This window comes from Pristiophorus japonicus, unplaced genomic scaffold (genome assembly GCF_044704955.1).
Source record: "Pristiophorus japonicus isolate sPriJap1 unplaced genomic scaffold, sPriJap1.hap1 HAP1_SCAFFOLD_671, whole genome shotgun sequence".
NCBI lineage: Eukaryota > Metazoa > Chordata > Chondrichthyes > Pristiophoridae > Pristiophorus > Pristiophorus japonicus.
The window spans coordinates 45,049-70,750 of NW_027254584.1; the positions used below are offsets into that span (position 1 = coordinate 45,049).

At 44.9% G+C, this 25,702-nt stretch overlaps 1 protein-coding gene across 1 annotated transcript in view; it reads right to left on the reverse strand.

The window, feature by feature from the left end:
- Positions 1–25,702, reverse strand: part of LOC139256010 (stAR-related lipid transfer protein 9-like) — a gene marked incomplete at its 3' end in the record, with an annotated part of 238,609 nt that overhangs the window by 38,788 nt on the left and 174,119 nt on the right. Inside the window, exons 8-11 of the mRNA XM_070874078.1 lie at positions 18,743–18,812; positions 9,302–9,374; positions 5,448–5,515; positions 3,650–3,747 (exon numbers count right to left, since the gene is read on the reverse strand). Coding sequence (XP_070730179.1) covers positions 3,650–3,747; positions 5,448–5,515; positions 9,302–9,374; positions 18,743–18,812 — 309 coding nt within the window. The remainder of the gene's footprint in view (positions 1–3,649; positions 3,748–5,447; positions 5,516–9,301; positions 9,375–18,742; positions 18,813–25,702) is intronic.

Genomic DNA, 25,702 nt, shown 5'->3' on the forward strand with positions numbered 1-25,702 from the left:
CCTGGACTTGTATTGATCGTCCAATGGGGTCAAAGAGGAATTTCCCAGATTAATTTTTTCCCAAACTTGCCTGGGTTTTTAATTTAGCTTTTCTCATCTCCCAGTATATCACATGGTTTCATGCAGGGAGTGTATGTATTGTGATTCGCAAGGTATCACATTTGTGTGCGACAGGCTGAATGGACCAGAAGGTCTATTCCTGTCTGTGTCCAATGCCACTTCCATCCAGGCAGCACGAGTTACATTGCTGGGTGGTTTGGTGGTACCCATACCCAGGAGTCCGTGCCTCCTTCCTTCAATGTCTTGAAGGAGGACTGGGAGGTCTTGGAGGTCTGAATCAGTGACACTCTGAATTCTTCTTCTCTGCCTTAGTGTCATGTGCTGCTGCTCTCTGGGTCCACATTGCCTGCACAGTCAAAATTTTGTACAACAAATATTGCTGAGACATTCATTGAAGTTATGAGTGTGTGTAAAGTGAAGGAGTCAAACACTTTACACTGCCCCTTCCTTATCAGTTAGTTCCCGAGTCTGTTGACTGAACTGTCTTTTTAAATACTACACTGCAGTTTCCAGGTAGTACAACTGTTCACACCTGTTTTACACCAATGACTGCACCATGGGAATGCACATGAGCAGACCCAGGAAATACCCTCTACAGGCTACTGGTAGGCAGCATTTTTTTTTAAGGGACACCAGTGTGTAACCCATTTCAAGGATATTCTAGACCAATGTATTGTGAAGGCTTAAACCACATCAGTGCGATTGAACTCGGAAATTATACCTTTCAAATATGAGACCAAAAGTAACCCAATGTTAATGCTGGAATCTCCCCAGTGGACATTTCAAAAATAATTAAGAGTTATGATTTGCGATCTTCATTTTTAGTTTAAACGTAACCCTCATGAACTTTTAATTTTTTAACTGGATTTAAAGTTCAGTACAAAAAAGCTCAGCAAAAACCTTCGCAGATGTATTCTCTTCTGTGGGGGAGGAAGGGAGGGAGGGAAGGAGCAAAGGGTGGGAGGGAGGAAGAGAAGGGAGGGAGGGAGTGAAGAGAAAGAAGGGAGGGAAAGGCGGCAGGAAAGAAAGGAAAAGAAATTCATGCATTTATACAGCACATCAAACATGACCTTTCAATCCACAACACTGGGCGATGTTATTTGTTCTTTAGGCAGAAGTAAACAAAATGCATGAAGGGGATGCTGAGATAAGTTTAATGCTTCATACACATTTGACATTTGATGAGGGATTCAGATGCTGATATTCCTTATTTAAAACAACACCCACTACCTGCAAGATTAAATGAATTTTCTTGTTGACATTTGTCTGAAGAATTTAACTAATGAAAAAGGAGTTTTTTTTGACACCTCCCTGCTTAGTTGGAATTGATTGACCGCACTTCTAACAAGGAGTGTTATTGATAAATTGGCAAAGTCCCTTCTTGACATCCAATATGTTGGCGTGAATATTCATCACCACAGGCTCTTTACTGAGGTTCAAATAATGACTTTTACTAGGAATATCTTTTCCATTAAATTTTTATCTTGTGTATGGTTTGTCTGTGAGTAAACGTTGGCAGGAAAATATTTTTGGGAGTGTTTTGTTCCACTGATTATGCATCGGAGAAGAGATTGTAACCCCTTCTCTCATGATTATGTCTCACATGCAGGTGAACAAATTATGTAATTTGAAGTGTAGCATTGTTCTTCATTTATGTCAACAAATTGGCCCTGAAATCCCGGCCTCCCCAGGTCCGTATAGAGTGTGTATGGACCCGGGAAGGCGTCGCAAAAGCAGGTTTTCGGTTTTCCGATCGGTCAAGTTCTGGCTTGATCCTCCGTATCCCCACAACCAGGACATTCGCATGGGCAAGATTGCAGTATTTGCCCATCTCTTGCCCAGCGAATATCCTGAAAACTCTTGTGCCTGGTAAAAGCAGGCACATAGCCTACTTTTACCAGCGTAAGAGTTTTAAAACATACAAAAACATATAGAAATAAAAATTTTTAAACACATTTTAACGCTAAAAACCCTACCCACTAAAGTAAGTTTATTTTAAACCATAATTTAAAAACTTTTCCTTTTTTAAACCGGAAAAATATATATATTTTTTCTAAGACATTTATTAACTTTAATTTAAATTAATGTGATGTTTTAAAAAAAAATGTATTGGTGTTTTGGGGGGTGTTACTCAATCATAATAATGAGAAATCCTACTTACCGAGTTCCCATTACTATGAATGAGAAAAATGCTTTACCTGGATTGGCTGCCCAGTGCCATGTGACTCCAGCTCCAGCTCGATGTCCGTTCAGACGTGCACGCGCTCCGATGCACAGGGAGAGGAGGCCTCAGGACCGGGATCTCTGGTGGGCGCCGCAGGAAAAGGTGGGTACGCATCTTTTTAGCGATTTTCTGGCGAGCGCTCGTGGGAAGCAGAGAACCGGGATTTCAGGGCCATTATGTTTCGCTGATTCTGATGACTACTTGCTCCCTGATGCACCATTGGATGCCGATCTTTCAAATCACCACACCTCTATCCTCTGAAATTCTCTTCCAAAATGACTTTAACCTTGTGATACACCCACACAATACCTTTCTTCTTCATGCCTTCTGTCTCCTCACTTCAAAGTCCTACACTTCCAACTTGGTGTTCAATGTCCTCTAGAAAGTTTGATGTTATCTTTGTCTACGGGAGGGGCACTATCTAGACTGACACTCCCAATAGAGTACGGAGGAGTGCTGCATTGTTGGAGGCGCCCTCTTTTGGATCAGATGTTAAACCGAAGCTCACTCAGGCGGATGTCAAAGATTCCATGGCGCTATTCGAAGCAAAGCATGAGAGTTCTCCCCAGTGTCCAGGTCAATATTTATCCCTCAACCAAAAGCAAAAAACAGATTGTCTGGTCATTACCTCATTGCTGTTTGTGGGACCTTGTTGTGCGCAAATTAACTGCCACATTTCCTACATTACCGGGGATGAGGGAGTTCAGTTATGTGGAGAGATTGGAGAAACTAGGATTATTCTCCTTATAGCAGAGAAGGTTCAGGGGAGACCTAATACCCATCATGAGGTATTCTGATAGAGCAAGTAGGGAGAAACAATTTCCTCTGACAAGTGGGTCAATACCCAGAGGCCATAGATTTAAAATAAGTGACAAAAGAACTAGAGGGGAAATGGGGAGAAATGTCTTCACACAGGGTGTAATGCACTGCCTGAAAGGGTGGTGGGATCAGATTCCACAGGAAATTGTAAAAGACAATTGGATATGTATTTGAAGAGGACTCGTTTGTAAGTTATGGGGAAAAAGCTGCAGCGTGGGACTAAATTAGACAGCTTTTTCAAAGAGCCAGCATAGACGTGATTGGCCAAATGGCGTCCTACTGTGCTGTAACATTCTATGGTTACAACAGTGAATACACTTCAAAAGTATTTCATTGGCCGTGAAGCGCTTTGGGATGTTATGAGTTGTGAAAGGTACTGTATAAATACAAGTCCTCCTTTTTCTTTCAAGACGCTCTTTCTTCTTTTTGACCATATACTTATGGCAAAAATCGTAATATAAAACCACAGGTAGTTTTAATTTTAAAAATCATTACAGTACTAGTAGCTGAAAGCAATATGTTTAAAGATTTGCTGCAACGCCTCACCTAAAGTGGAGATGACTATTCCCAGAGTAACCAGCGATTTGTTAATATTTGATCCTTCTGTGATCCTGTCCTTGCAGTAGTTCGGGTCTGCTCTCTCACTGTAAAACATAATTGAGTTGAAGAGAAGTAAACAGATGCCTTTGTGACTTGTAATGAACAATTCCTTACTACTTTTTTCATGTTGTAAATAAGCCAGTAGGGGGCACAATTACATTATTTTTATTAAAACTTTTATGATGTACTGTTTGTCAGAATTGTAGACTAAGGAACGTTTAATTCCACATACACCCAATGATGAGGATAACCTATCAAGTGTAATATATCAGACATCTGACAATGCCTCATCAGTAATCGTTCTGCTGTTCAAACTCTTGAATATAGTTGAACGCTATTTATTCAACTATATCTTTTTGACAGAGAATGATGCGTACAATACGTAAAATAAGTTTGGACATTTTTTGCCTCTCTCCCGACTGCCTTTCTTTATCGTCTGCCTGACGTACATGTCTAAAGGTTACTTTGTGGACCCCAGCTCCAGGACAGAGACGTTTCAACAATACTCCACGTGGTTTGATGTGTGCGTGCGTGGTGTGCAAGGGGTACGGTCAGAGTGATCGAGTGATATTCACAAAAATCCATTGGATTGGTTTGGAAGAAGTGACCAGGATTGCGGCTGGAACTTTCTCCATGTGACAGAAGTGTTAGCCTGTGGTGCATCATCATCATAGGCAGTCCCTCGAAATTGAGAAAGACTTGCTTCCACTCTGAAAGCGAGCTCTTAGGTGACTGAACAGTCCAATACGGGAATTACAGTCTCTGTCACAGGTGGGACGGACAATGGTTGAGGAAAGGGTAGGTGGGAAGTCAGGTTTGCCGCACGCTCCTTCCGCTTGATTTCTGCATGCTCTTGGCGATGAGACTCGAGGTGCTCAACGCCCTCCTGGATGCTCTTTCTCCGCTTAAGAGCGGTCTTTGGCCAAGGATTCCCAAGTGTCAGTGGGGATGTGGCATTATATCAAGGAAGCTTTGAGGGTGTCCTTGAAACATTTCCTCTTCCCACCTGGGGTTCGCTTGCTGTGTAGGAGTTCAGAGTAGGGAGCTTGCTTTGGGAGCCTTGTGTCAGGCACACGGACAATGTAGCCTGCCCAACAGAACTACACCACTGGTAAACGGTCCTGAAGGAGAAACACCATCATCCGTTATTCTAAGACACCACTGTTCACACACCTCTGGGATCATGCAATAGTCGCCTGTGAATTGTAACTGGTTAGAGTTCGAAGCGTGGCTGTAAGGTTGGTTAATGTGTGTGGGTTTGCTCAATTACCTTTGGGGTCAAGTAGAGCATTACTTACTTGAAGACTTACCTCGATTTTTAGCCTCCTTGAGTTTAAGTGCAGAGAGAGAGAAAGCTATGGAGGTACACAATTCCTTACATCTTTCTCTCCAGAAAATGACTCTTTTGATCTATCTCCCTTTCTTTAACCTTTAGAAAGTTTGTGCTTTAACCATTGCATTGACCATCCCAGGATAGTCCCTGCACGTGAGAGTAATTCTGTCTACAGAGTATTTAAACACCAAGGAAATTCCGTGACGGGCACAATAAGACGCAAAGGAAGACCGATGCCATATCCAGATCTGGTTTGCTCTCGTCCCACCTACAGACAGGATCTACCATTCCACCCAACAGAGTGTCTGCTGGATGTGTCACCATCTGTGTGAATGCTAAAGTGCTGGGACTCAAAGTGATGCATATTGTTATTACATTATTCGTCTTTTGTAAAATAAAACAAGGACTCACCTGCCTGCCAAATCAACAAGGTTGATTTTGCTAACTATTTCTGATGGAAGGTTGTTTTCCAATATCGCCTAGAATACAGAAACGGAGTTATATTAATTTCCATTAACACATTCACTTAATATTTAGAGTGAAAGTTAAAAGTTTCACTTTGTAATTACTCTTCTGTATTTTTAATTTAAAAAAAATCTCACGTCATATTTGCCACAGATTGGCATATGTATCAGTGCAAAGGAAATACTTAGAGGAACAGGAGCAGGCCATTAAGCCCGCTGAGCCTGTTCCACCATTTAATGAGATCATGGCCAATCTGCACCTTAACTACATATCCCTTGATACCCTTAGCTAATAAAAGTCACAGTCTTGAAAACTCCAATTGACCTTTTGGGGGAGTGTTCCAGGTTTCCACTAGCCTTTGTGTGAAAAGTGCTCCCTGGTTTCACCCCTGAATGGCCAAGCTGTAATTTTAAGGTTATGCCCCCTTGTTCTGGATTCCCCACCAGAGGAAATCGTTTGTCTGTTGAATCCTTTTAAACACATACACCTTTATCGAAGGCCAAAAGATGAATTATATTGCAAGACTGTTGATAAATTGTAACCCAAACCAGACCATGCATTTTACTTTATTTTCAGCAGAATATTTCAACATTTCACTCTCAACCAGAACAGAACTTGAATCCCCATCTCGAGCAGGATTAGTATCCGGGTCAACAAGTTTGGCTGCTGCAACAAGGGAAGGAAGAAAGGCAAACCAATCTTTTTTACACACCGCTCCCGCACTTTTCCTGGTGACAATGAAGTAGCACTAATTGTGCACCAATGGAGGATGCCCCTAGACTGGGTCCAAGCGCAGATTTGGGGCCAAATGATTAGTGACCGTAAAATAAACAAATTACAAAATTATAGGTTTTTGTAAAATAACAAGAGAACCTGTTACTTATTTTGTCAATTCATGAATAAAGGTTTGAAAAAGGTGTAATTGTCATTTTTAACAGTACATTGAGGTGACAGGAAATCTTGCCACGTGGTGTCAGAGGGGATAGGACATGAATTCATACGGTGATCACCACCAGGTTCCCCATCTTGGCAAGGGAACCACGAGGAGCCACCGAGTGGATTCAGGCATTTCCCCACAAGGAGGGAGAGGACAATCAGAGGCAAGTTTGTGGAGGGTTCCATGCCATGATCAGCTTTCCTGAGGGGGGAACGGGGAAAGAGAGTGAACGCCCCTACCTTTGGGTGCCCCATGAGTGGGTACAACATAAAGTGAGCAAGGAGGACTGGAAATGCCCACTCCGACTTCGCTGAATATGAACATTGGCCTTCATTGCAAGGGGGATGGAGTATAAAAGTAGGGAAGTCCTGCTACAACTATACAGGTCATTGGTGAGACCACACCTGGAGTACTGTGTACAGTTTTGGTCTCCGTATTTAAGGAGGGATATACTTGCATTGGAGGCAGTTCAGAGAAGGTTCAAGAGGTTGATTCCTGAGATGAAGGGGTTGACTTATGTTGAGCAGGTTGGGCCTTGGGACATTAGAGTTTAGAAGAATGAGAGGTGATCTTATTGAAACGTGTAAGATTCTGAGGGGGCTCAACAGGGTAAATACAGCGAGGATGCTTCCCCCCCCCCCCCCACTGTGGGGGAATCTAGAACCAGGGGGCATAGTTTCAGAATAAGGGATCATCCATTTAAAATGGAGACAAGGAGGAATTTCTTCTCTCAGAGGCTCGTGAATCTTTGGAATTCTCTACCCCGGAGAGCTGTGGAGGTTGGGTCATTGAATATATTTAAGGTGGAGATAGACAGACTATTGAACAATGGGGGAGTCCAGGGTTATAGAGAGGGGGCAAGGAAGTGGAGTTGAGGCCAAGATCAGATCAGCCATGACCTTATTGAATGGTGGAGCAGGCTTGAGGGGCCAAATGGCCTACTCCTGCTCCTATTTCTTATGTTCTGAATGTTGGCCCTGTGCCTGGAGGAACAGACCCAGGCCCAATTATGCCCAGACGGGGGTCCCAAGGAAGTTATAGACATAGTGAGATGGAGACCTGACCTAAAGGGTCACTGCCCCCTTTTCCTCACTAAGCACTCCCCAAGCACAGAGAAGGAAATTTCCTCCCCGTGAGAACTGCTCAGACACACAGGCACCAATCTGTACTTGTTTAATGCACCTGGGGCACTCCGTTCAGTTCTGGGCACCACACCTCAGGAAGGATATATTGGCCTTGGAGGGGGCACAGCACAGACACACCAGTCAGATACCAGGGCTAAAAGGGTTAAATTATTAAAACAGGTTGATAGACTAGGCTTATATTCCGCTGTGAATAGAAGATTAAGGGGTGATCTAATTTAGGTGTTTAGGATGATTGAAGAATTTGATCATCATAGGCAGTCCCTCGAAATCCAGGAAGACTTACTTCCACTCTAAAAGTGAGTTCTCAGTTGACTGTACAGTCCAATACGCGAATTAGTCTCTGTCACAGGTGGGGTAGATGGTGCTTGAAGGAAAGGGTGGGTGGGACAGGTTTGCCGCACGCTCCTTCCACTTGTTTTCTGCATCCTCTCGGCGACGGGACTCGAGATGCTCAGCGCCCTCCCAGATGCACTTCCTCCACTTAGAGCGGTCTTTGGCCAGGGACTCCCAGTTGTCGGTGGGAATGTTGCACTTTATCAGGGAGGCTTTGAGAGTGTACTTGAAACGTTTCCTCTACCCTCCAGGGGAACGCTTGCCGTGTAGGAGTTCCGAGTAGAGCGCTTGCTTTTGGGAGTCTTGTCTCAGGCATGCGAACAATGTGGCCCACCCAATGGAGCTGGTTGAGTGTGGTCAGTGCTTCGATGCTGGGGATGTTGGCCTGATCGAGAACACTGACACTGGTGCGTCTATCCTCCCAGGGGATTTGCAGAATCTTGCGGAGACATCGTTGGTGGTATTTCTCCAGCGATTTGAGGAGTCGACTGTATATGGTCCACGTCTCTGAGCCACACAGGAGGGCGGGTATTACTACAGCCCTATAGATCATAAGCTTGGTGGCAGATTTCAGGTCCTGGTCTTCGAACACTCTCTTCCTCAGGCGACCGAAGGCTGTACTGGCCCACTGGAGGCGGTGTTGGACCTCGTCGTCTATGTCTGCCCTTGCTGATAGTAGGTTCCCGAGGTATGGAAAGTGGTCCACGTTGTCCAAGGCCGCGCCGTAGATTTGATAGATTCTCTCTATCTATGCTATTTCCTCTGGTGGGAAGTCCCGAACAACGAGGCATAACCCCAAAATTAGAGCTCAGCAGCTCAGGGGTGATGTCAGGAAGCATTCCCCCCCCTCCCCAAAAAAAATGCTGTTGATGCTGGGGGTCAATTAAAAATGTCAAAACTGAGATTGATGGATTTTTGTCAGATAAGGGTATTAAGGGATATAGGGATATGAAGCAGAGGCGGGTAAATAGAGTTTGAGTACAGATCATCCATGATCTGATTGAATGGTGGTTCAGGCTCAAGGGGCTGAATGGCCTGCTCCTGTTCCCATGTTCCTAAGCATACGGCTGTCATATACAATAGACAGTAAAGGTGTAACTATAGCTTTCTGCAACAGATTTTGGACTTGAAATGATGATTTAACAATAAATAGTTTATTACATGGAAACAAGTTCTTTTTAAAGAGTGTTTCAAGTGTTCGAGGAGCAGTCTGGTAAGACGATCACAGTCCATTGGCCTGAGAAACAAGGAATCAATAATACTTGCTGAAAGGGGTAATATTTGAACAGCTGTACTTGCTGTTCTATCAGTTTGTTGTGCACACTGCTGAGAGAATGAATTGAAAGAGACAGATTGCAACACAATAAATGAAACATTTTGCGAACCTGAGTGTAATGGATGGTAAAGATTGCATGGGAGCGGCTGCTGGCATCATGAATGTGGGTAGCAGCAGTGATTCTAAAACAGAAACATAACAAATGGGTGAAAAGGAATCCAATTTAATTTAAAATTCAAGCAGCATTACATATCGAACATTTTCAGCCTCTAATGTTTTGAATCTTAGATCATATGAAATAAATTCCACGGGTCCATTTCATAGAATCTCTCAGCACAGGAGGCCATTTGGCCCATCTTGCCTGTGCGGGTTCTTTGAAAGTTATCCAATTAGTCCCACTCCACCGCTCTTTCCTCGTAGTCCTGCAAATGTTTCCTTTTCAAGTATATATCTGTAATATATTTGCTTCATGGGTTCTTTGCTTAAGTCATACCAACACATTGCTATTAAGAACTAGTTGGTTTATTAGCAAAAGGTTTAACAATCACACTACACATTACCAGTTCATCCACCAGACTCACAACCACCTGCCTCATCGTGGATCCCCCGAACCCAACTGGCTGGGGTTTTATTGAGTCTTGTAGACATTACGTGACTGGCTAAGCTGCTCCCAACTCAACAGCTCCACAAACCTGTGAGCATACTCACAGGTGCATACATTACAATATCCAATTCCTTTTTGAAAGTTACTGTTGAATCTGCTTCCACCACCCTTTCAGGCTGCGCGTTCCAGATCTTTATAACTCACTGTGTAAAAAAAATTCTCCACCACTCTGGTTCTATTGCCAATTATTTTAAATCTGTACCCTCTGCTTTCTCCCTACCCATTCTGTCAAAACCCCTCATTATTTTGAACACCTCTATTTAATCTTCCCTTAACCTTCTTTGCTCCAAGGTGAACAATCCCAGCTTCTCTAGTCTCTCGACATAACTGAAGTCCCTCATCCCTGGTATCATTTTAGTAAATCACCTCTGCGCCCTCTCCAAGGCCTTGAAAATTAAGAGGCACTTTGTGATTGCCATCGATCAGTTTTCCGACATTGAACCAAAGAAAGGAAGCTGGAGGACAGGTCCCCGACAATGCAGTGAGTAAATGCACAATATGACGTGGCATTAAACCACAGACTGGGCAAGTCACAGGGTTGATCCCTGGTCCATGCCGTGGTGGCTGACTTCAGCCAAGGTGTTGGCAGGGCCTTCTGTCACTGGTATCAGCGCCCGAGCTGGAGCGGACAATCAGCCAGAGGCTCCACTGCTGATTACTTATCTAGTGACCACTGGATTGTGCACATTTAGGTGTTGGGATTGGACAGGATCAGGCTCGGTTCACCATTCATTCGTCCACAGCTGGAGTACTGCGTGCAGTTCTGGTCACCACATTACAGGAAAGATGCGATTGCACTAGAGAGGGTGTAGTGGAGATTTACGAGGATGTTGCCTGGACTGGAGAATTTTAGTTACGAGGAAAGATTGGAGGCTGGGGTTGTTTTCTTTGGAACAGAGGAGGTTGAGGGGAACATTATTGAGGTGTATAAAATTATGAAGGGCCTAGATAGAGTGGATAGGAAGGACCTATTTTCCTTAGTAGAGGGGTCAACAACAAGGGGGCATAGATTTAAAGTAATTGGGGGGAGGTTTAGAGGGGAATTTTTTTCACCCAGAGGGTGGTGGGTGTCTGGAACTCACTGCCTGAAAGGGTGGTAGAGGAAGAAACCCTCACCACATTTAAAAAGCACTTGGATATCCACTTGAAGTGCCGTAACCTACAAGGCTACGGACCAAGAGCTGGAAAGTGGGATTAGGCTGGATAGCTCTTTGTCGGCCGGCATGGACATGATGGGCTGAAACGGCCTCCTTCCGTGCTGTAAATTTCTTTGATTCTATGATTTGGCGAAATAGCCAGCCAGCACTCACACATGAAGAGCCAAAGATCGGAGGCCCTGTGACACCTCTGATACCATTCCCCAGCAAGAGTTAGGAGAGAAAGGAGAAAAACATAATTTTATGAAATCCCAAGGTAGGCTTGGATAAAGGCGGCCCTTATGCAATTTGATCTCATCATTCCAGAATGTCCTATTACAGCATCTATCCATTTCTTAAATGAGTCCAATGTCCTAGTCTGATGGGCACAACAGTGGCACAACTTACTGCAGAGCACTGCACCATGGAATATATCCTCTGCAATCCGTTCTCAGCTGTGTTACCAAGGGTATCGACCAGTCAGAGGCTAGTCACCCCTTCAGCAGGGGATATTGGGCCCAAGTTTCCACACGATAAAAAACGGGCGCCCCTCCGAGCTGGGCGCCCGTTTTTCGCGCCTAAAAAAAACCTCGCAATTCTAGAGCGTTCTGCAGCTCCTTGTCTGCCTGACGCGGCGCCCAGGGGGGCGGAGCCTACACTCGCGCCAATTTTGTAAGTGGGAGGGGGTGGGTACTATTTAAATTAGTTTTTTTCCTGCCGGCAACGCTGCGCGTGCACGTTGGAGCGTTCGCGCATGCTCAGTGTGAAAAAAACATTGGCACTCGGCCATTTTTGTAGTTCTTTGTAGCTGTTTAATTTTTGAACATTTTTTAATAAAAGCACATTGCCATCAGCACAGAGGATTCTTGCAACCTTCTCACTGTCTCCTTCCCCGCTCCCCCGCGGGAACGAAAAGGCTGTTCCCTTCCTCCCTTCCCCCCCCCCTCCGCGGGAACAAAACGGCTGTTCCCTTCCTCCCTTCCCCCCCTTCCCTCCGCGGGAACAAAACGGCTGTTCCCTACCCCCCCCTCCCCTCCGCGGGAACAAAACGGCTGTTCCCTACCCCCCCCTCCCCTCCGCGGGAACAAAACGGCTGTTCCCTTCCCCCCCCCCCTCCGCGGGAACGAACGCCTGCAGCATTCTCTGTGCCTGAAGCGCTTTCACACAGGAAGGAAGATGGTTTATTTAATCTTTTCTTTGCTTATAAATGTTTATTCAGGTTGGATTTATTTGTATAATATTTGTAAAAGTATAAATAAGGATTTATTGTAGAATTTAATGACTTCCCTTTCCCCCCCCCCCCCCCTCCCCCCCACCTCGTGCTGGACGCCTAATTTGTAACCTGCGCCTGATTTTTTAATGTGTAGACAAGGTTTTTTCAGTTCTACAAAAATCTTCACTTGCTCCATTCTAACTTAGTTTGGAGTACGTTTTCACTGTGGAAACTTTGAAATCAGGCGTCAGTGGCCGGACACGCCCCCTTTTGAAGTAAAATTCTGTTCCAAAGTAGAACTGTTCTACCTGACTAGAACTGCAGAAAAAAAAATGTGAAGAATTGCGATTTCTAAGATAGGCCGTTCTCCACCAGTTGCTCCTAAAAATCAGGCGCAAATCATGTGGAAACTTGGGCCCATTATATGGATTGTATAGTGTCAGCTGTTGCTCTGTAGAAACACTCTCGCCTCTGAGTCTGAAGGTTCAAGCCCCACTCCTGAGACTTGAGTACATAATCGAGGCGGACACCGCAGTGCAGCACTGAAGGAGGTGCCGAGTTTTGAATGAGAGGTTAAACAGTCTGCCCTCTCAGGTGGATGTAAAAGATCATATGGCACTATTTGAAGAGGAGCAGGGGAGTTATCCCCGGTGTACTGACCAACACCTAAAACAGATGATCTGTTCATTTATTTCATTGCTGTTCGTAGGAGCTTGCTGTGCACAAATTAACTGCTACAATTCCTACATTACAACAATGACTATACTTGAAAATTATTGCATTGGTTAGAAAGCGCTCTGGGACATCCTGAGGTAGTGAAAGGCATTATATAAATGCACGTCTTTCTTCTTTCTATGACACACAGAATTGCAAGAAATGGGAAATGAGAATATATTTTATTCCTTCTCTCCCCCTCCCTCTTCGTATTAAGTATCCTACAGATTAGACTTTGAACAGGCCAAGTACAACACAGAGCATTGTCCAGGTAACATACATCTTTAAAATGGCATCCCACTACTGCACGGAGATGATTAACCAACATACTAGCGTTTAACTTTTCCAATGAGCAGAGAGCTGACAGCTGTTACTCCTGTACTGGGGAACTTTTATGATGTCGGACTATCAGAAATGTTAGATCTACAATGTGCCATCAGTGTAGGGACACAGGTCATCATCATAGGCAGTCCCTCGGAGTCGAGGATGACTTGCTTCCACTCTAAAAGTGAGTTTCTCAGGTGACTGAAGAGTCCAAGGCGGGAATTACAGTCTCTGTCACAGGTGGGGCAGACAGTGGTTGAAAGAAAGGGTGAGTGGGGAGTCTGGGTTGACGCACGCGCCTTCCGCTGTCTACGCTTGTTTTCTGCATGCTCTCAGCTGCTCAGCGCCCTCCCAGATGCTCTTCCACACTTTGGGCGATCGTGGACCAGGGATTCTCAAGTGTCGGTGGAGATGTAGCATTTTATCAAGGAGGTTTTGAGGGTGTCTTTGAAGCGCTTTCTCTGCCCACTTGGAGCTCGCTTGCCATATTGAAGCTTCGAGTAGAGCACTTGCTTTGGGAGTCTCGTGTCAGGCATGTGGACGATGTGGCCCGCCCAACGGAACTGATTGAGCGTAGTCAGTGCTTCGATGCTGGGGATGTTGGCCTGAGCGAGAACACTGACGTTGGTGCGTCTATCCTGCCAATGGATTTGCAGGATCTTGCGGAGGCCACGCTGGTGGTACTTCTCCAGTGTTTTGAGGTGTTTGCTGTATCTGGTCCACATCTCTGAGCCATATAGAAGGGTGGGTATCACTACTTCCCTGTAGACCATAAGATTGGTGCCAGATTTGAGGTCCTGGTCTTCAAACACTCTCTTCCTCAGGCGACTGAAGGCTGCGCTGGCACACTGGAGGCGGTGTTGAACCTTGTCGTCAATGTCTGCTTTTGCTGACAGTATGCTTCCGAGGTATGGAAAATGATTCACATTGTCCAAGGCGTCGTCGTGGATTTTGATAATCGGGGGGCAGTGCTGTGTGGCGGGGTCAGGATGGTAGAGGACCTTTGTCTTACGGGTGTTTAGCGTAAGTCCCATGCTCTTGTATGCCTCGGTGAAGGTGTTGATGATGGTTTGGAGTTCTGCCTCCAAGTGTGCGCAGACGCAAGCATCATCTGCGTACTGTAATTCAGTGACAGAGGATGGGATGATCTTGAATATAGCCTGGAGGCAGCAGAGATTGAACAGATTCCCATTTGTTCTATAATTAAGCTCCACTCCAGTGGGGCGCTTGCTCAGGGTGAAATGAAGCATTGCAGCAAGGAAGATTGAGAAGAGCGTTGGTGCGATGATGCAGCCCTGCTTGACCCCAGTCCGGACGTAGATTGGGTCTGTGGTGGATCCGTTGGTCAGGTTCACAGCTTGCATGTCATTGTGGAGCAGACGGAGGATGGGGATAATCTTTTGAGGGCAGCCGAAACGGAGGAGGACATTCCACAATCCCTCATGGTTGACAGTGTCAAAGGCCTTTGTGAGGTCAAAGGCGGCCATGTACCCTGCATTTCTCTTGTAGTTGTCGCGCGGTGCAGATCATGTCCGTTGTTCCCCTTGGTGGACGGAATCTGCATTGCGACTCTGGGAGAAGCTCTTCAGGGAGACGACGATTGAGGAGGATTTTTGTGATGACTTTCCCTGTGGCCGACAGCAGGGAGATTCCTCTGTAGTTACCGCAGTCGGACTTGTCCCCTTTATTAAAGATGGTCATGATTACGGCATCTCTGAGATCTCCTGGCATGCTCGCCTCCTTCCAGTTAAGAGAAATGAGGTCATATATTCGTGCTAATAGTGCTTCTCCGCCATACTTTAGTGCTTCGGTGGGAATTCCATCCACTCCCGTTGCCTTGTTATTCTTTAGCTGACGGATGCTTCTTCTACCTCGTGCCGGGCTGGGGTTATGCTGAGAGTGGGTAGCATGCTGCGGGATGGAGTCGAGGACACTGACATTGAAGACAGAGTCTCGTTAAGGAGATCTTCAAAATGCTCCTTCCAACAACCACTGACTGCCTCTCTGTCCTTGATGAGTACCTCACCATTCTTAGTCAGCAATGGGGTAGGGCCTTGGGTACTTGGGCCATAGGTGGCCTTGACTGCACTGAAGAATCCACACACTTCATGGTTGTCGGCTGACTGCTGGATTTCCTGTGCTTTCTCCAGCCACCATCTGTTGTTTAGGTCGCGGATTTTTTGTTGGACCTCGGCCTTCAGCCGTCAGTGGAGCTGCTTTCTTGCTCGCGAGTTGGGTTGCTGTTTTAAATTCAGAAATGCCTTGTGCTTGCAGTTAATTAGCTCCTGAATCTCCTGGTCGTTCTCGTCATACCAGTCTTGGTGTTTCCTGGTCGAGTGACCGAGCGTCTCTTCGCAGGTGCTGATTATGGAGGCTTTGAGGGCAGACCAGGCGCTGTGGACACTCTGCGTCTCTGGGTCAATGGGAGTTGGCAGGTTGGCAGTGAGGCGCTGGTCAAATATGGCTTTCTTATCAGGGTCCTTGAGTGCCCCACCGTTGATTTTCCTGCGGCATGTTTCTGTTGCTGTCGTTGCTTTGGGGCTATAATGATGTTGATGACAGGGCAGATTAGGTGTTGGTCCGTCCAGCAGTCGTCAGCTCCTGTCATGGCGCGGGTGATGTGCATGTCCTTGCGGTCCCTCGCTCAGACGATGACGTGGTCGAGCAGATGCCAGTGCTTGGAGCGAGGGTGTTGCCATGATGCCTTATACTTGTCTTTCTGACGGAACAAGGTGTTGGTAACGACAAGGCCATGTTCTAGCCATTTTGTCAGAAGGAAGGTACCATTGGAGTTGGAACACAGGGATCCCTGGCAGAGGTGGCACATTATCAGGGCCACTGCGACAGTGACTAAAGGTAAATTCTGTTTTTATTTTGTGGGGTTACGCTGTGTGAGTTTTGCCAATGTTTTGGGAATGATATTCCTCAATTCCATCTATTATTTCATGAAGACCAGCAATCAGTCGCCTGGGCACATGGCAATGGTGGCACACTCCCTTTCTCTGATGTTCAGGACTGGATTTGGTTGGTCCCAGTGAATGGCTATTGGAGACAGGAGCAAAATATGAAAAGGAAAAAGAAAGCCTTGCATTTTGATAGCGCCTTTCATGACCACCAGACGTCTCAAAGCGCTTTACAGCCAATGAAGTACTTTTGGAGTGTAGTCACTGTTGTAATATGGGAAATGTGGCAGCCAATTTGCACAGAAGCAAGCTCCCACAGACAGTAATGTGATAAATGACCAGATAATCTGTTTTTATTATGTTGATTGAGGGATAAATATTGGCTAGGACACCGGGGATAACTCCTCTGATCATCTTCCAATAGCGCCATGGGATCTTTTATGTGCACCTGAGAGAGCCGATGGGGCCTCAGTTTAACGTCTCATCCAAAAGATGGCACCTCTAACAGTGCAGCACTCTTTCAGCACTGCCCTGGAGTGTCAGCCTAGATTTAGACACTGCGAAAGATGATAAAAAGGATAACAATGAAACGGGTCTTTGCTTTACCACTGATCTCCCGGCACTCTCACACCAACACAAGAGCACCTTTGGTTTGCTGGGAGTCTGCCTCGTCTCTTTTCACACAGGACTATTAGCACCCACAGAAGACATACCATGTCTTTTCAGCTGCATTAGGAAGTTAAAGAAGAGCATTGTACATGAAACACAAAAAGTTAGCATGCAGGTACAGCAAGTAATTAGAAAGGCAATGGAATGTTGGCCTTTAGTGAAAGGGGGATGGAGTATAAAAGTAGGGAAGTCCTGCTACAACTGTACAGGGTGTGGGTGAGACCACACCTGGAGTAGTGTACAATTTTGGTCTCCTTATTTAAGGAGGGATCATTATCATAGGCGGTCCCTCGTGTCGAGGTTGCCTTTCTTCCACGACAAAAAGGTGTTTCAATGATGGACCTAATATTCCAGATCCTGAACTACATGTTGAAGGGTGGAAGATGCCTGTGCATGGATTTTTTTAACGTGGGGTGGCCATTGCACAGAGCTAGGTCCTAGTCCAGTGGCAAGGGTTAACCAAGACGACTGGAGACCAGCTCTGCTGCACGGACCGAGTGCGCACACATATTGCAGTATGGGCTGGCCCTTGCTGCCCCTGGACCCTCGCCTCTTCTGGGCCTCGAACTCACGCCTCCCGATCACGTCGATCCACGATCACTCGTCGCTCCTGCTGTACCTGCCCACGCCCCAATCAGTGACCTGAACCTTGGTGAAATCTATCACCAGGTTGGAGATGGTGGAGGTTTCAGCGATGGGGATTAGAAGAATGAGAGGTGACCTCATTGAAACATAAAAGATTCTGAAGGGAATTGACAGGGTAGATGCTGAGAGTCTGTTTTCCCCCTGGCTGAGGGATTATACTTGCATTGGAGGCAGTTCAGAGAAGGTTCATAGGTTGATTCCTGAGATGAAGGGGTTATCATGTAGAAAGGTTGGGCCTATACTCATTGGAGTTTAGAAGAACGAGAGGTGATCTTATTGAAAAGTATAAGATTCTGAGGGGGCTTGACAGGGCAGATGCACAGAGGATGTTTCCCCTCGGGGGGAGGATCTAGAACTGGGGAGCATAGTTTCAGAATAGGGGATCACCCATTTAAAATGGAAATGAGGAGGAATTTCTTCTCTCAGAGGGTCGTGAATCTTTGGAATTCTCTACCCCAGAGAGATGTGGAGGCTGGGTCATATTTAAAGTGGAGATAGGGACAAAGTTTTGAATAAGGGAGTCATGAATTAGATTAGCCATGATCTTATTGAATGGCGAAGCAGGCTCAAGGGGCCAAATGGCCTACTCCTAGTTCTTATGTTCATTCTGCCATCAAGGTCGCTGTTGTTTGGCATACACCTACAACTAGGTTTCAGTTCATGATGATTTAAGTTTCAGATGATTAAGTAGACAGACTAGAGAAACTAGGGTTATTCGGCTTAGAGCAGAGAAGATTATTGGGGATTTAATAGAGGTGTTCACAATTATGAAGGGGTTTGATGTAGTGAATATGGATAAACTGTTTTCCCCGACAGGAGGGTCGGTAACCAGGGACACAGATTTAAGATAATTGGCAAAAGAACCAGAGGGGAGATGCGAAGAATTTTGTTTTAATGCAGCGAGTTGTTGTGATCTGGAACACGCTGCCTGAAAGGGCGGTGGGAGCAGATTCAATAGTAACTTTCAAAAGGGAATTGGATAAATACTCGAAGGAGAAATATATGCAGCACTATGAGGAAAGAGCAGGAAAGTTGGATTAATTCAAAGAGCCAGCACAGTCACGATGATCCAAATGGCCTCCTTCCATGCTGTATCTATGATCAGATGTTGCTGTGAAGGTTCACCAATGACACCAGTAACAAATTCAGTGAATACAGTGAATTAAATAATAAACAGAGCACCGGGCTGAAATTTAAAATACAGCTAAAATACAAAGTGATCATTTATAGCAAATTTGCAACAAACACTAAGCCAGAGGAAAACCCATGTGGTGATCAATACCTGTTTGCAATCCCTTCCTCCAAAAGTTCGACAAGTTGCTCGTAGTCTGAAACCAAATGCTGAGATAATCCTGGGGAAACACACAAACATCACCACGTATAATCAAGCTGACAATAGCAAAGCAATGAAAGTGGCACAAATATTCAATCATAGAATTATAGACACTTACAACACAGGAGGCGGCCATTCAGCCCGTCGTGTCAGTGCTGGCTCTGTGAAAGAGCAGTCCCACATCCCCACTTTTTGTCCGTAACCCTGCAAGTTCCTCATCCTCAAGTACCTGTCCGACTCCCTTTTAAAATTATTTATGGATCAGCTTCCACCACCTTTTCAGGTCGAGCGTTGCAGATCCCGAAAATTGTCGGAGTGAAAAAAAATCTAATCTTCCCATTACATCTTTTTCCAATGATTTTGAATTTACGACCTCTACTTATTGACCCACTCACCAGTGGGAACATATTTGTCCCCATTTACTTTTTCAAACCTCTCATCATCTTGAAAACCTCTATTAGGTCACCGCTTAACCTTTTCTGTTCCAAGGAAAAGAGTCCTAACTTTTCCAAACTCTCCTTATAACTGCAGTCCCTCATCCCTGGTAACAACCTGGTAAACTTCCTCTGTACTCTTTCTAATGCCTTTACATCTTTCCTGACATGCGGTGCCCAGAATTGTCCACAATATTCCAACTGAGGCCGAACCAGTTTATAAAATTCTAGTTAATGATAAATCAGTTAAATCCTACCAACCTCTGAATCACTGTGCTTCTGTAATGTATCTGTCATTCTATTTGCAGTAGATGTAATATATCTAGATTTTCAAAAGCCCTTCGATAAGGTACCCCATAACAGACTGATGAACAAGGTCAGTGAATGCAGAGTCAGGGACAAGTAGCAGAATGGATAGCTAGCTGGCTTCAAGACAGAAAGCAGAGAGTAGGGGTAAAGGTGGCTGAAGGTGGGTAGTGGTGTTTCACAAGGATCAGTGCTGGGACCACTGTTGTTCACAATTTATATTATCAATTTAGACTTCGGAATCAAAAACACAATTTTTTGATTCCAAGCAGACCAGTTGAACAAATACTTTGGTTCTGTCTTCACAAAGGAAGACACAAATAACCTTCTGGAAATACTAGGGAACCAAGGGTCTAGTGAGAAGGAGGAACTGAAGGAAATCCTTATTAGGCGGGAAATTGTGTTAGGGAAAAAGATTTGAGTGAAGGCCGATAAATCCCCAGGGCCTGATGGTCTGCATCCCAGAGTACTTAAGGAAGTGGCCCTAGAAATATTAGATGCATTGGTGATCATTTTCCAACAGTCTATCGACTCTGGATCAGTTCCTATGGACTGGAGGGTAGCTAATGTAACACCACTTTTTAAAAAAGGAGGAAGAGAGAAAACGGGTAATTATAGACCAGTTAGCCTGACTTCAGTAGTGGGGAAAATGTTGGAATCAATTATTAAAGATGAAATAGCAGCGCATTAAGAAAGCAGTGACAGGATCGGTCCAAGTCAGCATGGATTTATGAAAGGAAAATCATGATTGACAAATCTTCTGGAATTTTTTTTGAGGATGTAACTAGTAGAGTGGACAAGGGAGAACCAGTGGATGTGGTGTATTTGGACTTTCAAAAGGCATTTGATAAGATCCTACACAAGAGATTGGTGTGCAAAATTAAAGCACATGGTATTGGGGGCAATGTACTGACGTGGATAGAGAACTGGTTGACAGACAGGAAGCGGAGAGTCGGGATAAACGGGTTCTTTTCAGAATGGCAGGCAGTGACTAGTGGGGTACAGCAGGACTCAGTGCTGGGACCCCAGCTACTTACAATATACATTAATGATTTAGATGAAGGAATTGAGTGTAATATCTCCAAGTTTGCAGATGACACTAAGCTGGGTGGCGGTGTGAGCTGTGAGGAGGATGCTAAGAGGTTGCAGGGTGACTTGGACAGGTTAGGTGAGTGGACAAATGCATAGCAGATGCAGTATAATGTGGATAAATGTGAGGTTATCCACTTTGGGGGCAAAAACACTAAGGCAGAATATTATTTGAATGGCGGCAGATTAGGAAAAGGGGAGATGCAACGAGACCCGAGTGTCATGGTACATCAGTCATTGAAAGTCAGCATGCAGGTACAGCAGGCGGTGAAGGTGGCAAATGGTATGTTGGCCTTCATAGCTAGGGGATTTGAGTATAAGAGCAGGGAGGTCTTACTGCAGTTGTACAGGGCCTTGGTGAGGCCTCACCTGGAATACTGTGTTCAGTTTTGGTCTCCTAATCTGAGGAAGGACATTCTTGCTATTGAGGGAGTGCAGCGAAGGTTCACCAGACTGATTCAGGGATGGCAGGACTGACATATGAGGAGAGACTGGATCGACTGGCCCTGTATTCACTGGAGTTTAGAAGGATGACTGGGAATCTCATAGAAACATATAAAATTCTGATGGGACGGGACAGGCTACATGCAGGAAGAATGTTCCCGATGTTGGGGAAGTCCAGAACCAGAGGACACAGTCTAAGGATAAGGGGTAAGTCATTTAGGACTGAGATGAGGAGAAACTTCTTCACTCAGAGAGTTGTTAACCTGTGGAATTCTCTACCGTAGAGTTGTTGATGCCAGTTCATTGGATATATTCAAGAGGGAGTTAGATATGGCCCTTACGGCTAAAGGGATCAAGGGGTATGGAGAGAAAGCAGGAAAGGGGTACTGAGGTGAATGGTCAGCCATGATCTTATTGAATGGTGGTGCAGGCTCGAAGGGCCGAATGACCTACTCCTGCACCTATTTTCTATGTTTCTAAATTTGCGGATGATAGCAAATTGGGGGCGAGTCAATACTGAGGAGGACTGCAACAAATTACAGGAGGACATTAATAAACTTGCAGAATGGGAATATAATTTGCAAATGAAGTTTAACACCGATAAATGTGAGGTATTACATTTTGGGAGGAAGAATAGGGAGGTCACTTATTACTTGGAGGGTGCGAGTCTAGGTGCGTTGAGGAACAAAGGGATCGCGGAGTACAAATACACACGTCGCTAAAAGTTGCAATACAGGCTAGCAAAGCCATAAAAAAGCAAACTAAAGAACTAGGGTTTATTTCTAAAGGGATAGATTTGAAAAGTAGAGAAGTTATGCTAAATCTGTATTGAACCTTGGCTAGACCACACGAGTGTGGCATGCAGTTCTGGTCGCCATATTATAAAAAGGATATAGAGGCACTGGTGATGGTGCAGAGAAGATTTATAAGGATGATAGCAGAAATGCGAGGATATACATATGAGGAAAGGATGAACAGGTTGGGACTCTTTTCTCTTGAAAAACGGCTGAGGGGTGACCTAACAATGATGAAATGTTTTGATAGTGGATACAGAGGGAATGTTTCCTCTTGTGGGGAAGAACATAACTAGAGACCATCAATATAAGATAGTCACCAAGAAATCCAATAGGGAATTCAGAAGAAACCTCTTCACCCAGAGAGTGGTAAGAATGTGGAACTCGCTACAACAGGGAGTGGTTGAAGTGAATAGTATAGATGCATTTAAAGGGAGGCTAGACAAGCATATGAGGGAGAAGGGAATAGAGGGTTATGCTGATAGATTTAGTTGAGGAAAGACAGGAGGAGGCTCGAGTGGAGCATAAACGTCGGTTGGCCTGTTTCTGTGCCGTGTATATCCTATGTAATCCTATTTCACACCTCAGAAGAACTGCATCATTAACTTGCACAATATGTCAGTGCTTATACCACTATTTGATGCTGAACAAATTCCAATATATTTACTGTGCCATCCCAACCACTGATTTAATATTCTGTGGGGATGCAAAAACTAGGCAAGTTTTCATTAAAACATTATCCAAATTAAACAAATACAAAGTGAGGAGCAGCATCCCAACATTCTGTATCGTGAAATGGTGGGATGCAAGGTTAAGCCAACAGCCTCAATCTCCGATTCTACTTGTGCACCAAGCTATGGGTGAACCTCCTCAAGGGGACGGAGGAAGAGGAAAAGAGAGAGCAACATTCCATTTGCTCTCACGCACCTTCAGCTGGCCAGTTTCAGAGCAGTAACGGAGTAGATTTTCATCCCATGCTTGGCTAGGAATGGGTTGAGAATCAAATGAGACAAAATGCATGAAAACGTTCAACAAGATGCAAGATGAAACTTTAAAAAAACACTGCTTGCACATCCCTAAGCCAGCCAGCTTTCCTGCACCCTTCTGTTGGTTAGGTAGACTGATTTGACGATTGTCACTGCGTCACTTATGGTCGAGAATGATCGCGACTCCCCTCAGCGATTCTGACCGCCCCTACCTTCAGCTATCTCAAACCCTCCCCTCCGTGATCAAGGTCTCCCCTCCCCTCCCCTCCAGCAATCTCAAACCCCCACCCCCCATCCCTTTAGTGATTTCGACCCTTCCCCTCTGTGATCCCGGCCTCCCCCTCCCCTCAGTGATCACAACCCCCTCACCCTTATCTTTCCACCGTTCGGTGCGGCCTGATATTGGTGGGCCTCAATCTGGCGAACTGGGTCGATTGGTGCCATGCAGCTTGTTTGCCTGATGTCTCCTGCTATGGATTTAAGTTATGTTCCTATTTAAGCAGCACTTGGTGAGGATGTTGACGGCTTATTTAATGAATTGATCATCTCTGGGAATTCTGGCTTTTTCTTTGTACAATGTGTTCTTCTCTATGGTGTCTAGTTTCTTGGGGCTAGAAGGGAGGGTGAAACTGCTGAACACATTTGCATGCCTGATATCTATGGCTGTCCACACTTACTACCGAGAAAGTCTCTAGCTACCTTTATTTCCACCTTCAGGCTCGATGCGCGATGTTTTGCTAACTAAGCATTGTAGTAACATTAAACCATCACAAATATAGCTGGCAGATACAAGTAATGAAATGATCTCAGATTTCAAGGCCATGGCACAAGACCGATGGTGTCTAACTGAAGCTGCATTAATGGCCCTGAAATTCCAGTCGGAGGCTTCCTTCGGACCATCGCCTTCGACCCAAAATTCTTTTGTGAAAGTATCTGGTGGTCCCAGAGGCACTTTGATCCCGGTCGAAGGCCTTCTTTTCCCGCGCATCGCAGCGTGCCCCCATCTTCGGAGGTATGGACGGAGAAGCTGGAGTCATGTTACAGTATTCTCATTGATCGTAATGGGAACTCCGAGTTCCCATTACGATCAATGAGAATAACCCCCTAAAACACCCAAACACAACATAATAAAAAAAACACCTCCCATATTTAAAATTAATTAAAATTAAAGTTAATTAAGTGTTTCAGAAATTTAAAAAAAAAAAAATGTTTAATTGTGTTTTAATACGGTTTAAAATAAACTTACCTTGATGGACAGGGTTTTTGCTCAAAAAATGTGTGTTTAAATTTAATTTGTGTGTGTTTTAAAACTTTTACGCTGGTAAAAGTAAGCTATGTGCCTGCTTTTATCCAGGCGTAAAAGTTTCAAGGACATTTGCTGGGCAAGAGATGGGCAAATAGCCCAATCTCATCCGCGCGAATGTCCTTGCTGCGGGGATGCATTCGATCAGTCAAGCTTTGTGTGCCGAAAAGCAGCTTTTGCGAGGCTTCGGCGGGTCCATACACACTCTGTATGCACCTGGTGAGGGCGAGATTTCACGCCCACTATGTTTACATGTTTTTTGAAATGCTACTTTATTCAAATGCCACTCAAAAGACTACCCTCCTAAACTTAAAATAAAAGCAAAATTCATTTCTTTGTCATAAAACTGAAAGCTGGAGTTATTGTATAATTGTACATTTAAAAATATATCTCAAATATTAAAATCTGTTCAAAATATATCATAGAAATTTACGGCACAGAAAGAGGCTATTTGGCCCATCGTGTCCCCGCCGGCCCACAAAGAATTATCCAGCCGAATCCCATTTTACAGCTCTTGGTCCGTAGCCCTGTAGGTTATGGCACTTCAAGTACACATCCAAGTACTTTTTAAATGTGGTGAGGGTTATTGACCCCTCAGCTAAGGGAAATGGGTCCATCCTATCCATTCTATGTAGGCCCCTCCTAATTTTATACACCTCAGTAAGGTCTCCCCTCAACCTTCTCAATTGCAAAGAAAACAAACAGCCTATCCAATCTTTCAGCTCAAAATTATTGGGAGTCGTATTTCTGGAAAAGAGTGAATTCATTCGCGACTTCCTGCTATGAAATGGATGAGTTAACATTCATGCACAGATGTCAGATGTGCCTGTTCCAGAAATCAGTCTCCTCTTTGCTGATAATGGTTGGCTGGAGCTCAATAACTGTGTCTGTGTGATTGCATCAGCCCATCAGATGAATTTCCATTAGACCATACAAAAAAAGCATTTCAAACCATTAAGCCTTCTGAGTTGGGCTGATATTTGAGAGTATGGAATCGTAAACTTGGAAACTTTTACCACATCTGACTTTAACAATATAATTTTGGCTCCCCCTACTCTCACTGAAGGTTTTCTTAGGGGATGCCTGTTAATTGTTTAAAGTCAAGATGATCTTGCTTATTACATGCACAGTGTTGGGAAACATCATTCTGGCTTAGAAAGGGGTGCTTGAGGTTGGGGCTGACGTACATTATTGGGGCAAAAAAAGGGTGCATTACTCCACATCTAAACTGCAATGCACCATATCTGGAATTTGGACACTGAAGCCCCAACTTTCCAAATCTGAGAAAATGGTGTGCCCATGCAGGCATGCCAGAGTGCAGGCGCAAGCACGGCAGAAACACAGCTGACCTGGCAGCAATTTCCAACTTAGGCCTGCTCCCTAATTACACTGGGCTCCTTGCACAATCTGAACATGCAGTGGGAATATGGCTGGTTGGCTGCCAATAGGAAAATTGGAAATCATTTCTCTTAAAGGGCTGCAGATGGCTCTTAAAGGGGAGATACAGTCATTAGGATTTCTGAGCTGATGCCCATTGGTTCCAGTTGTTCAGA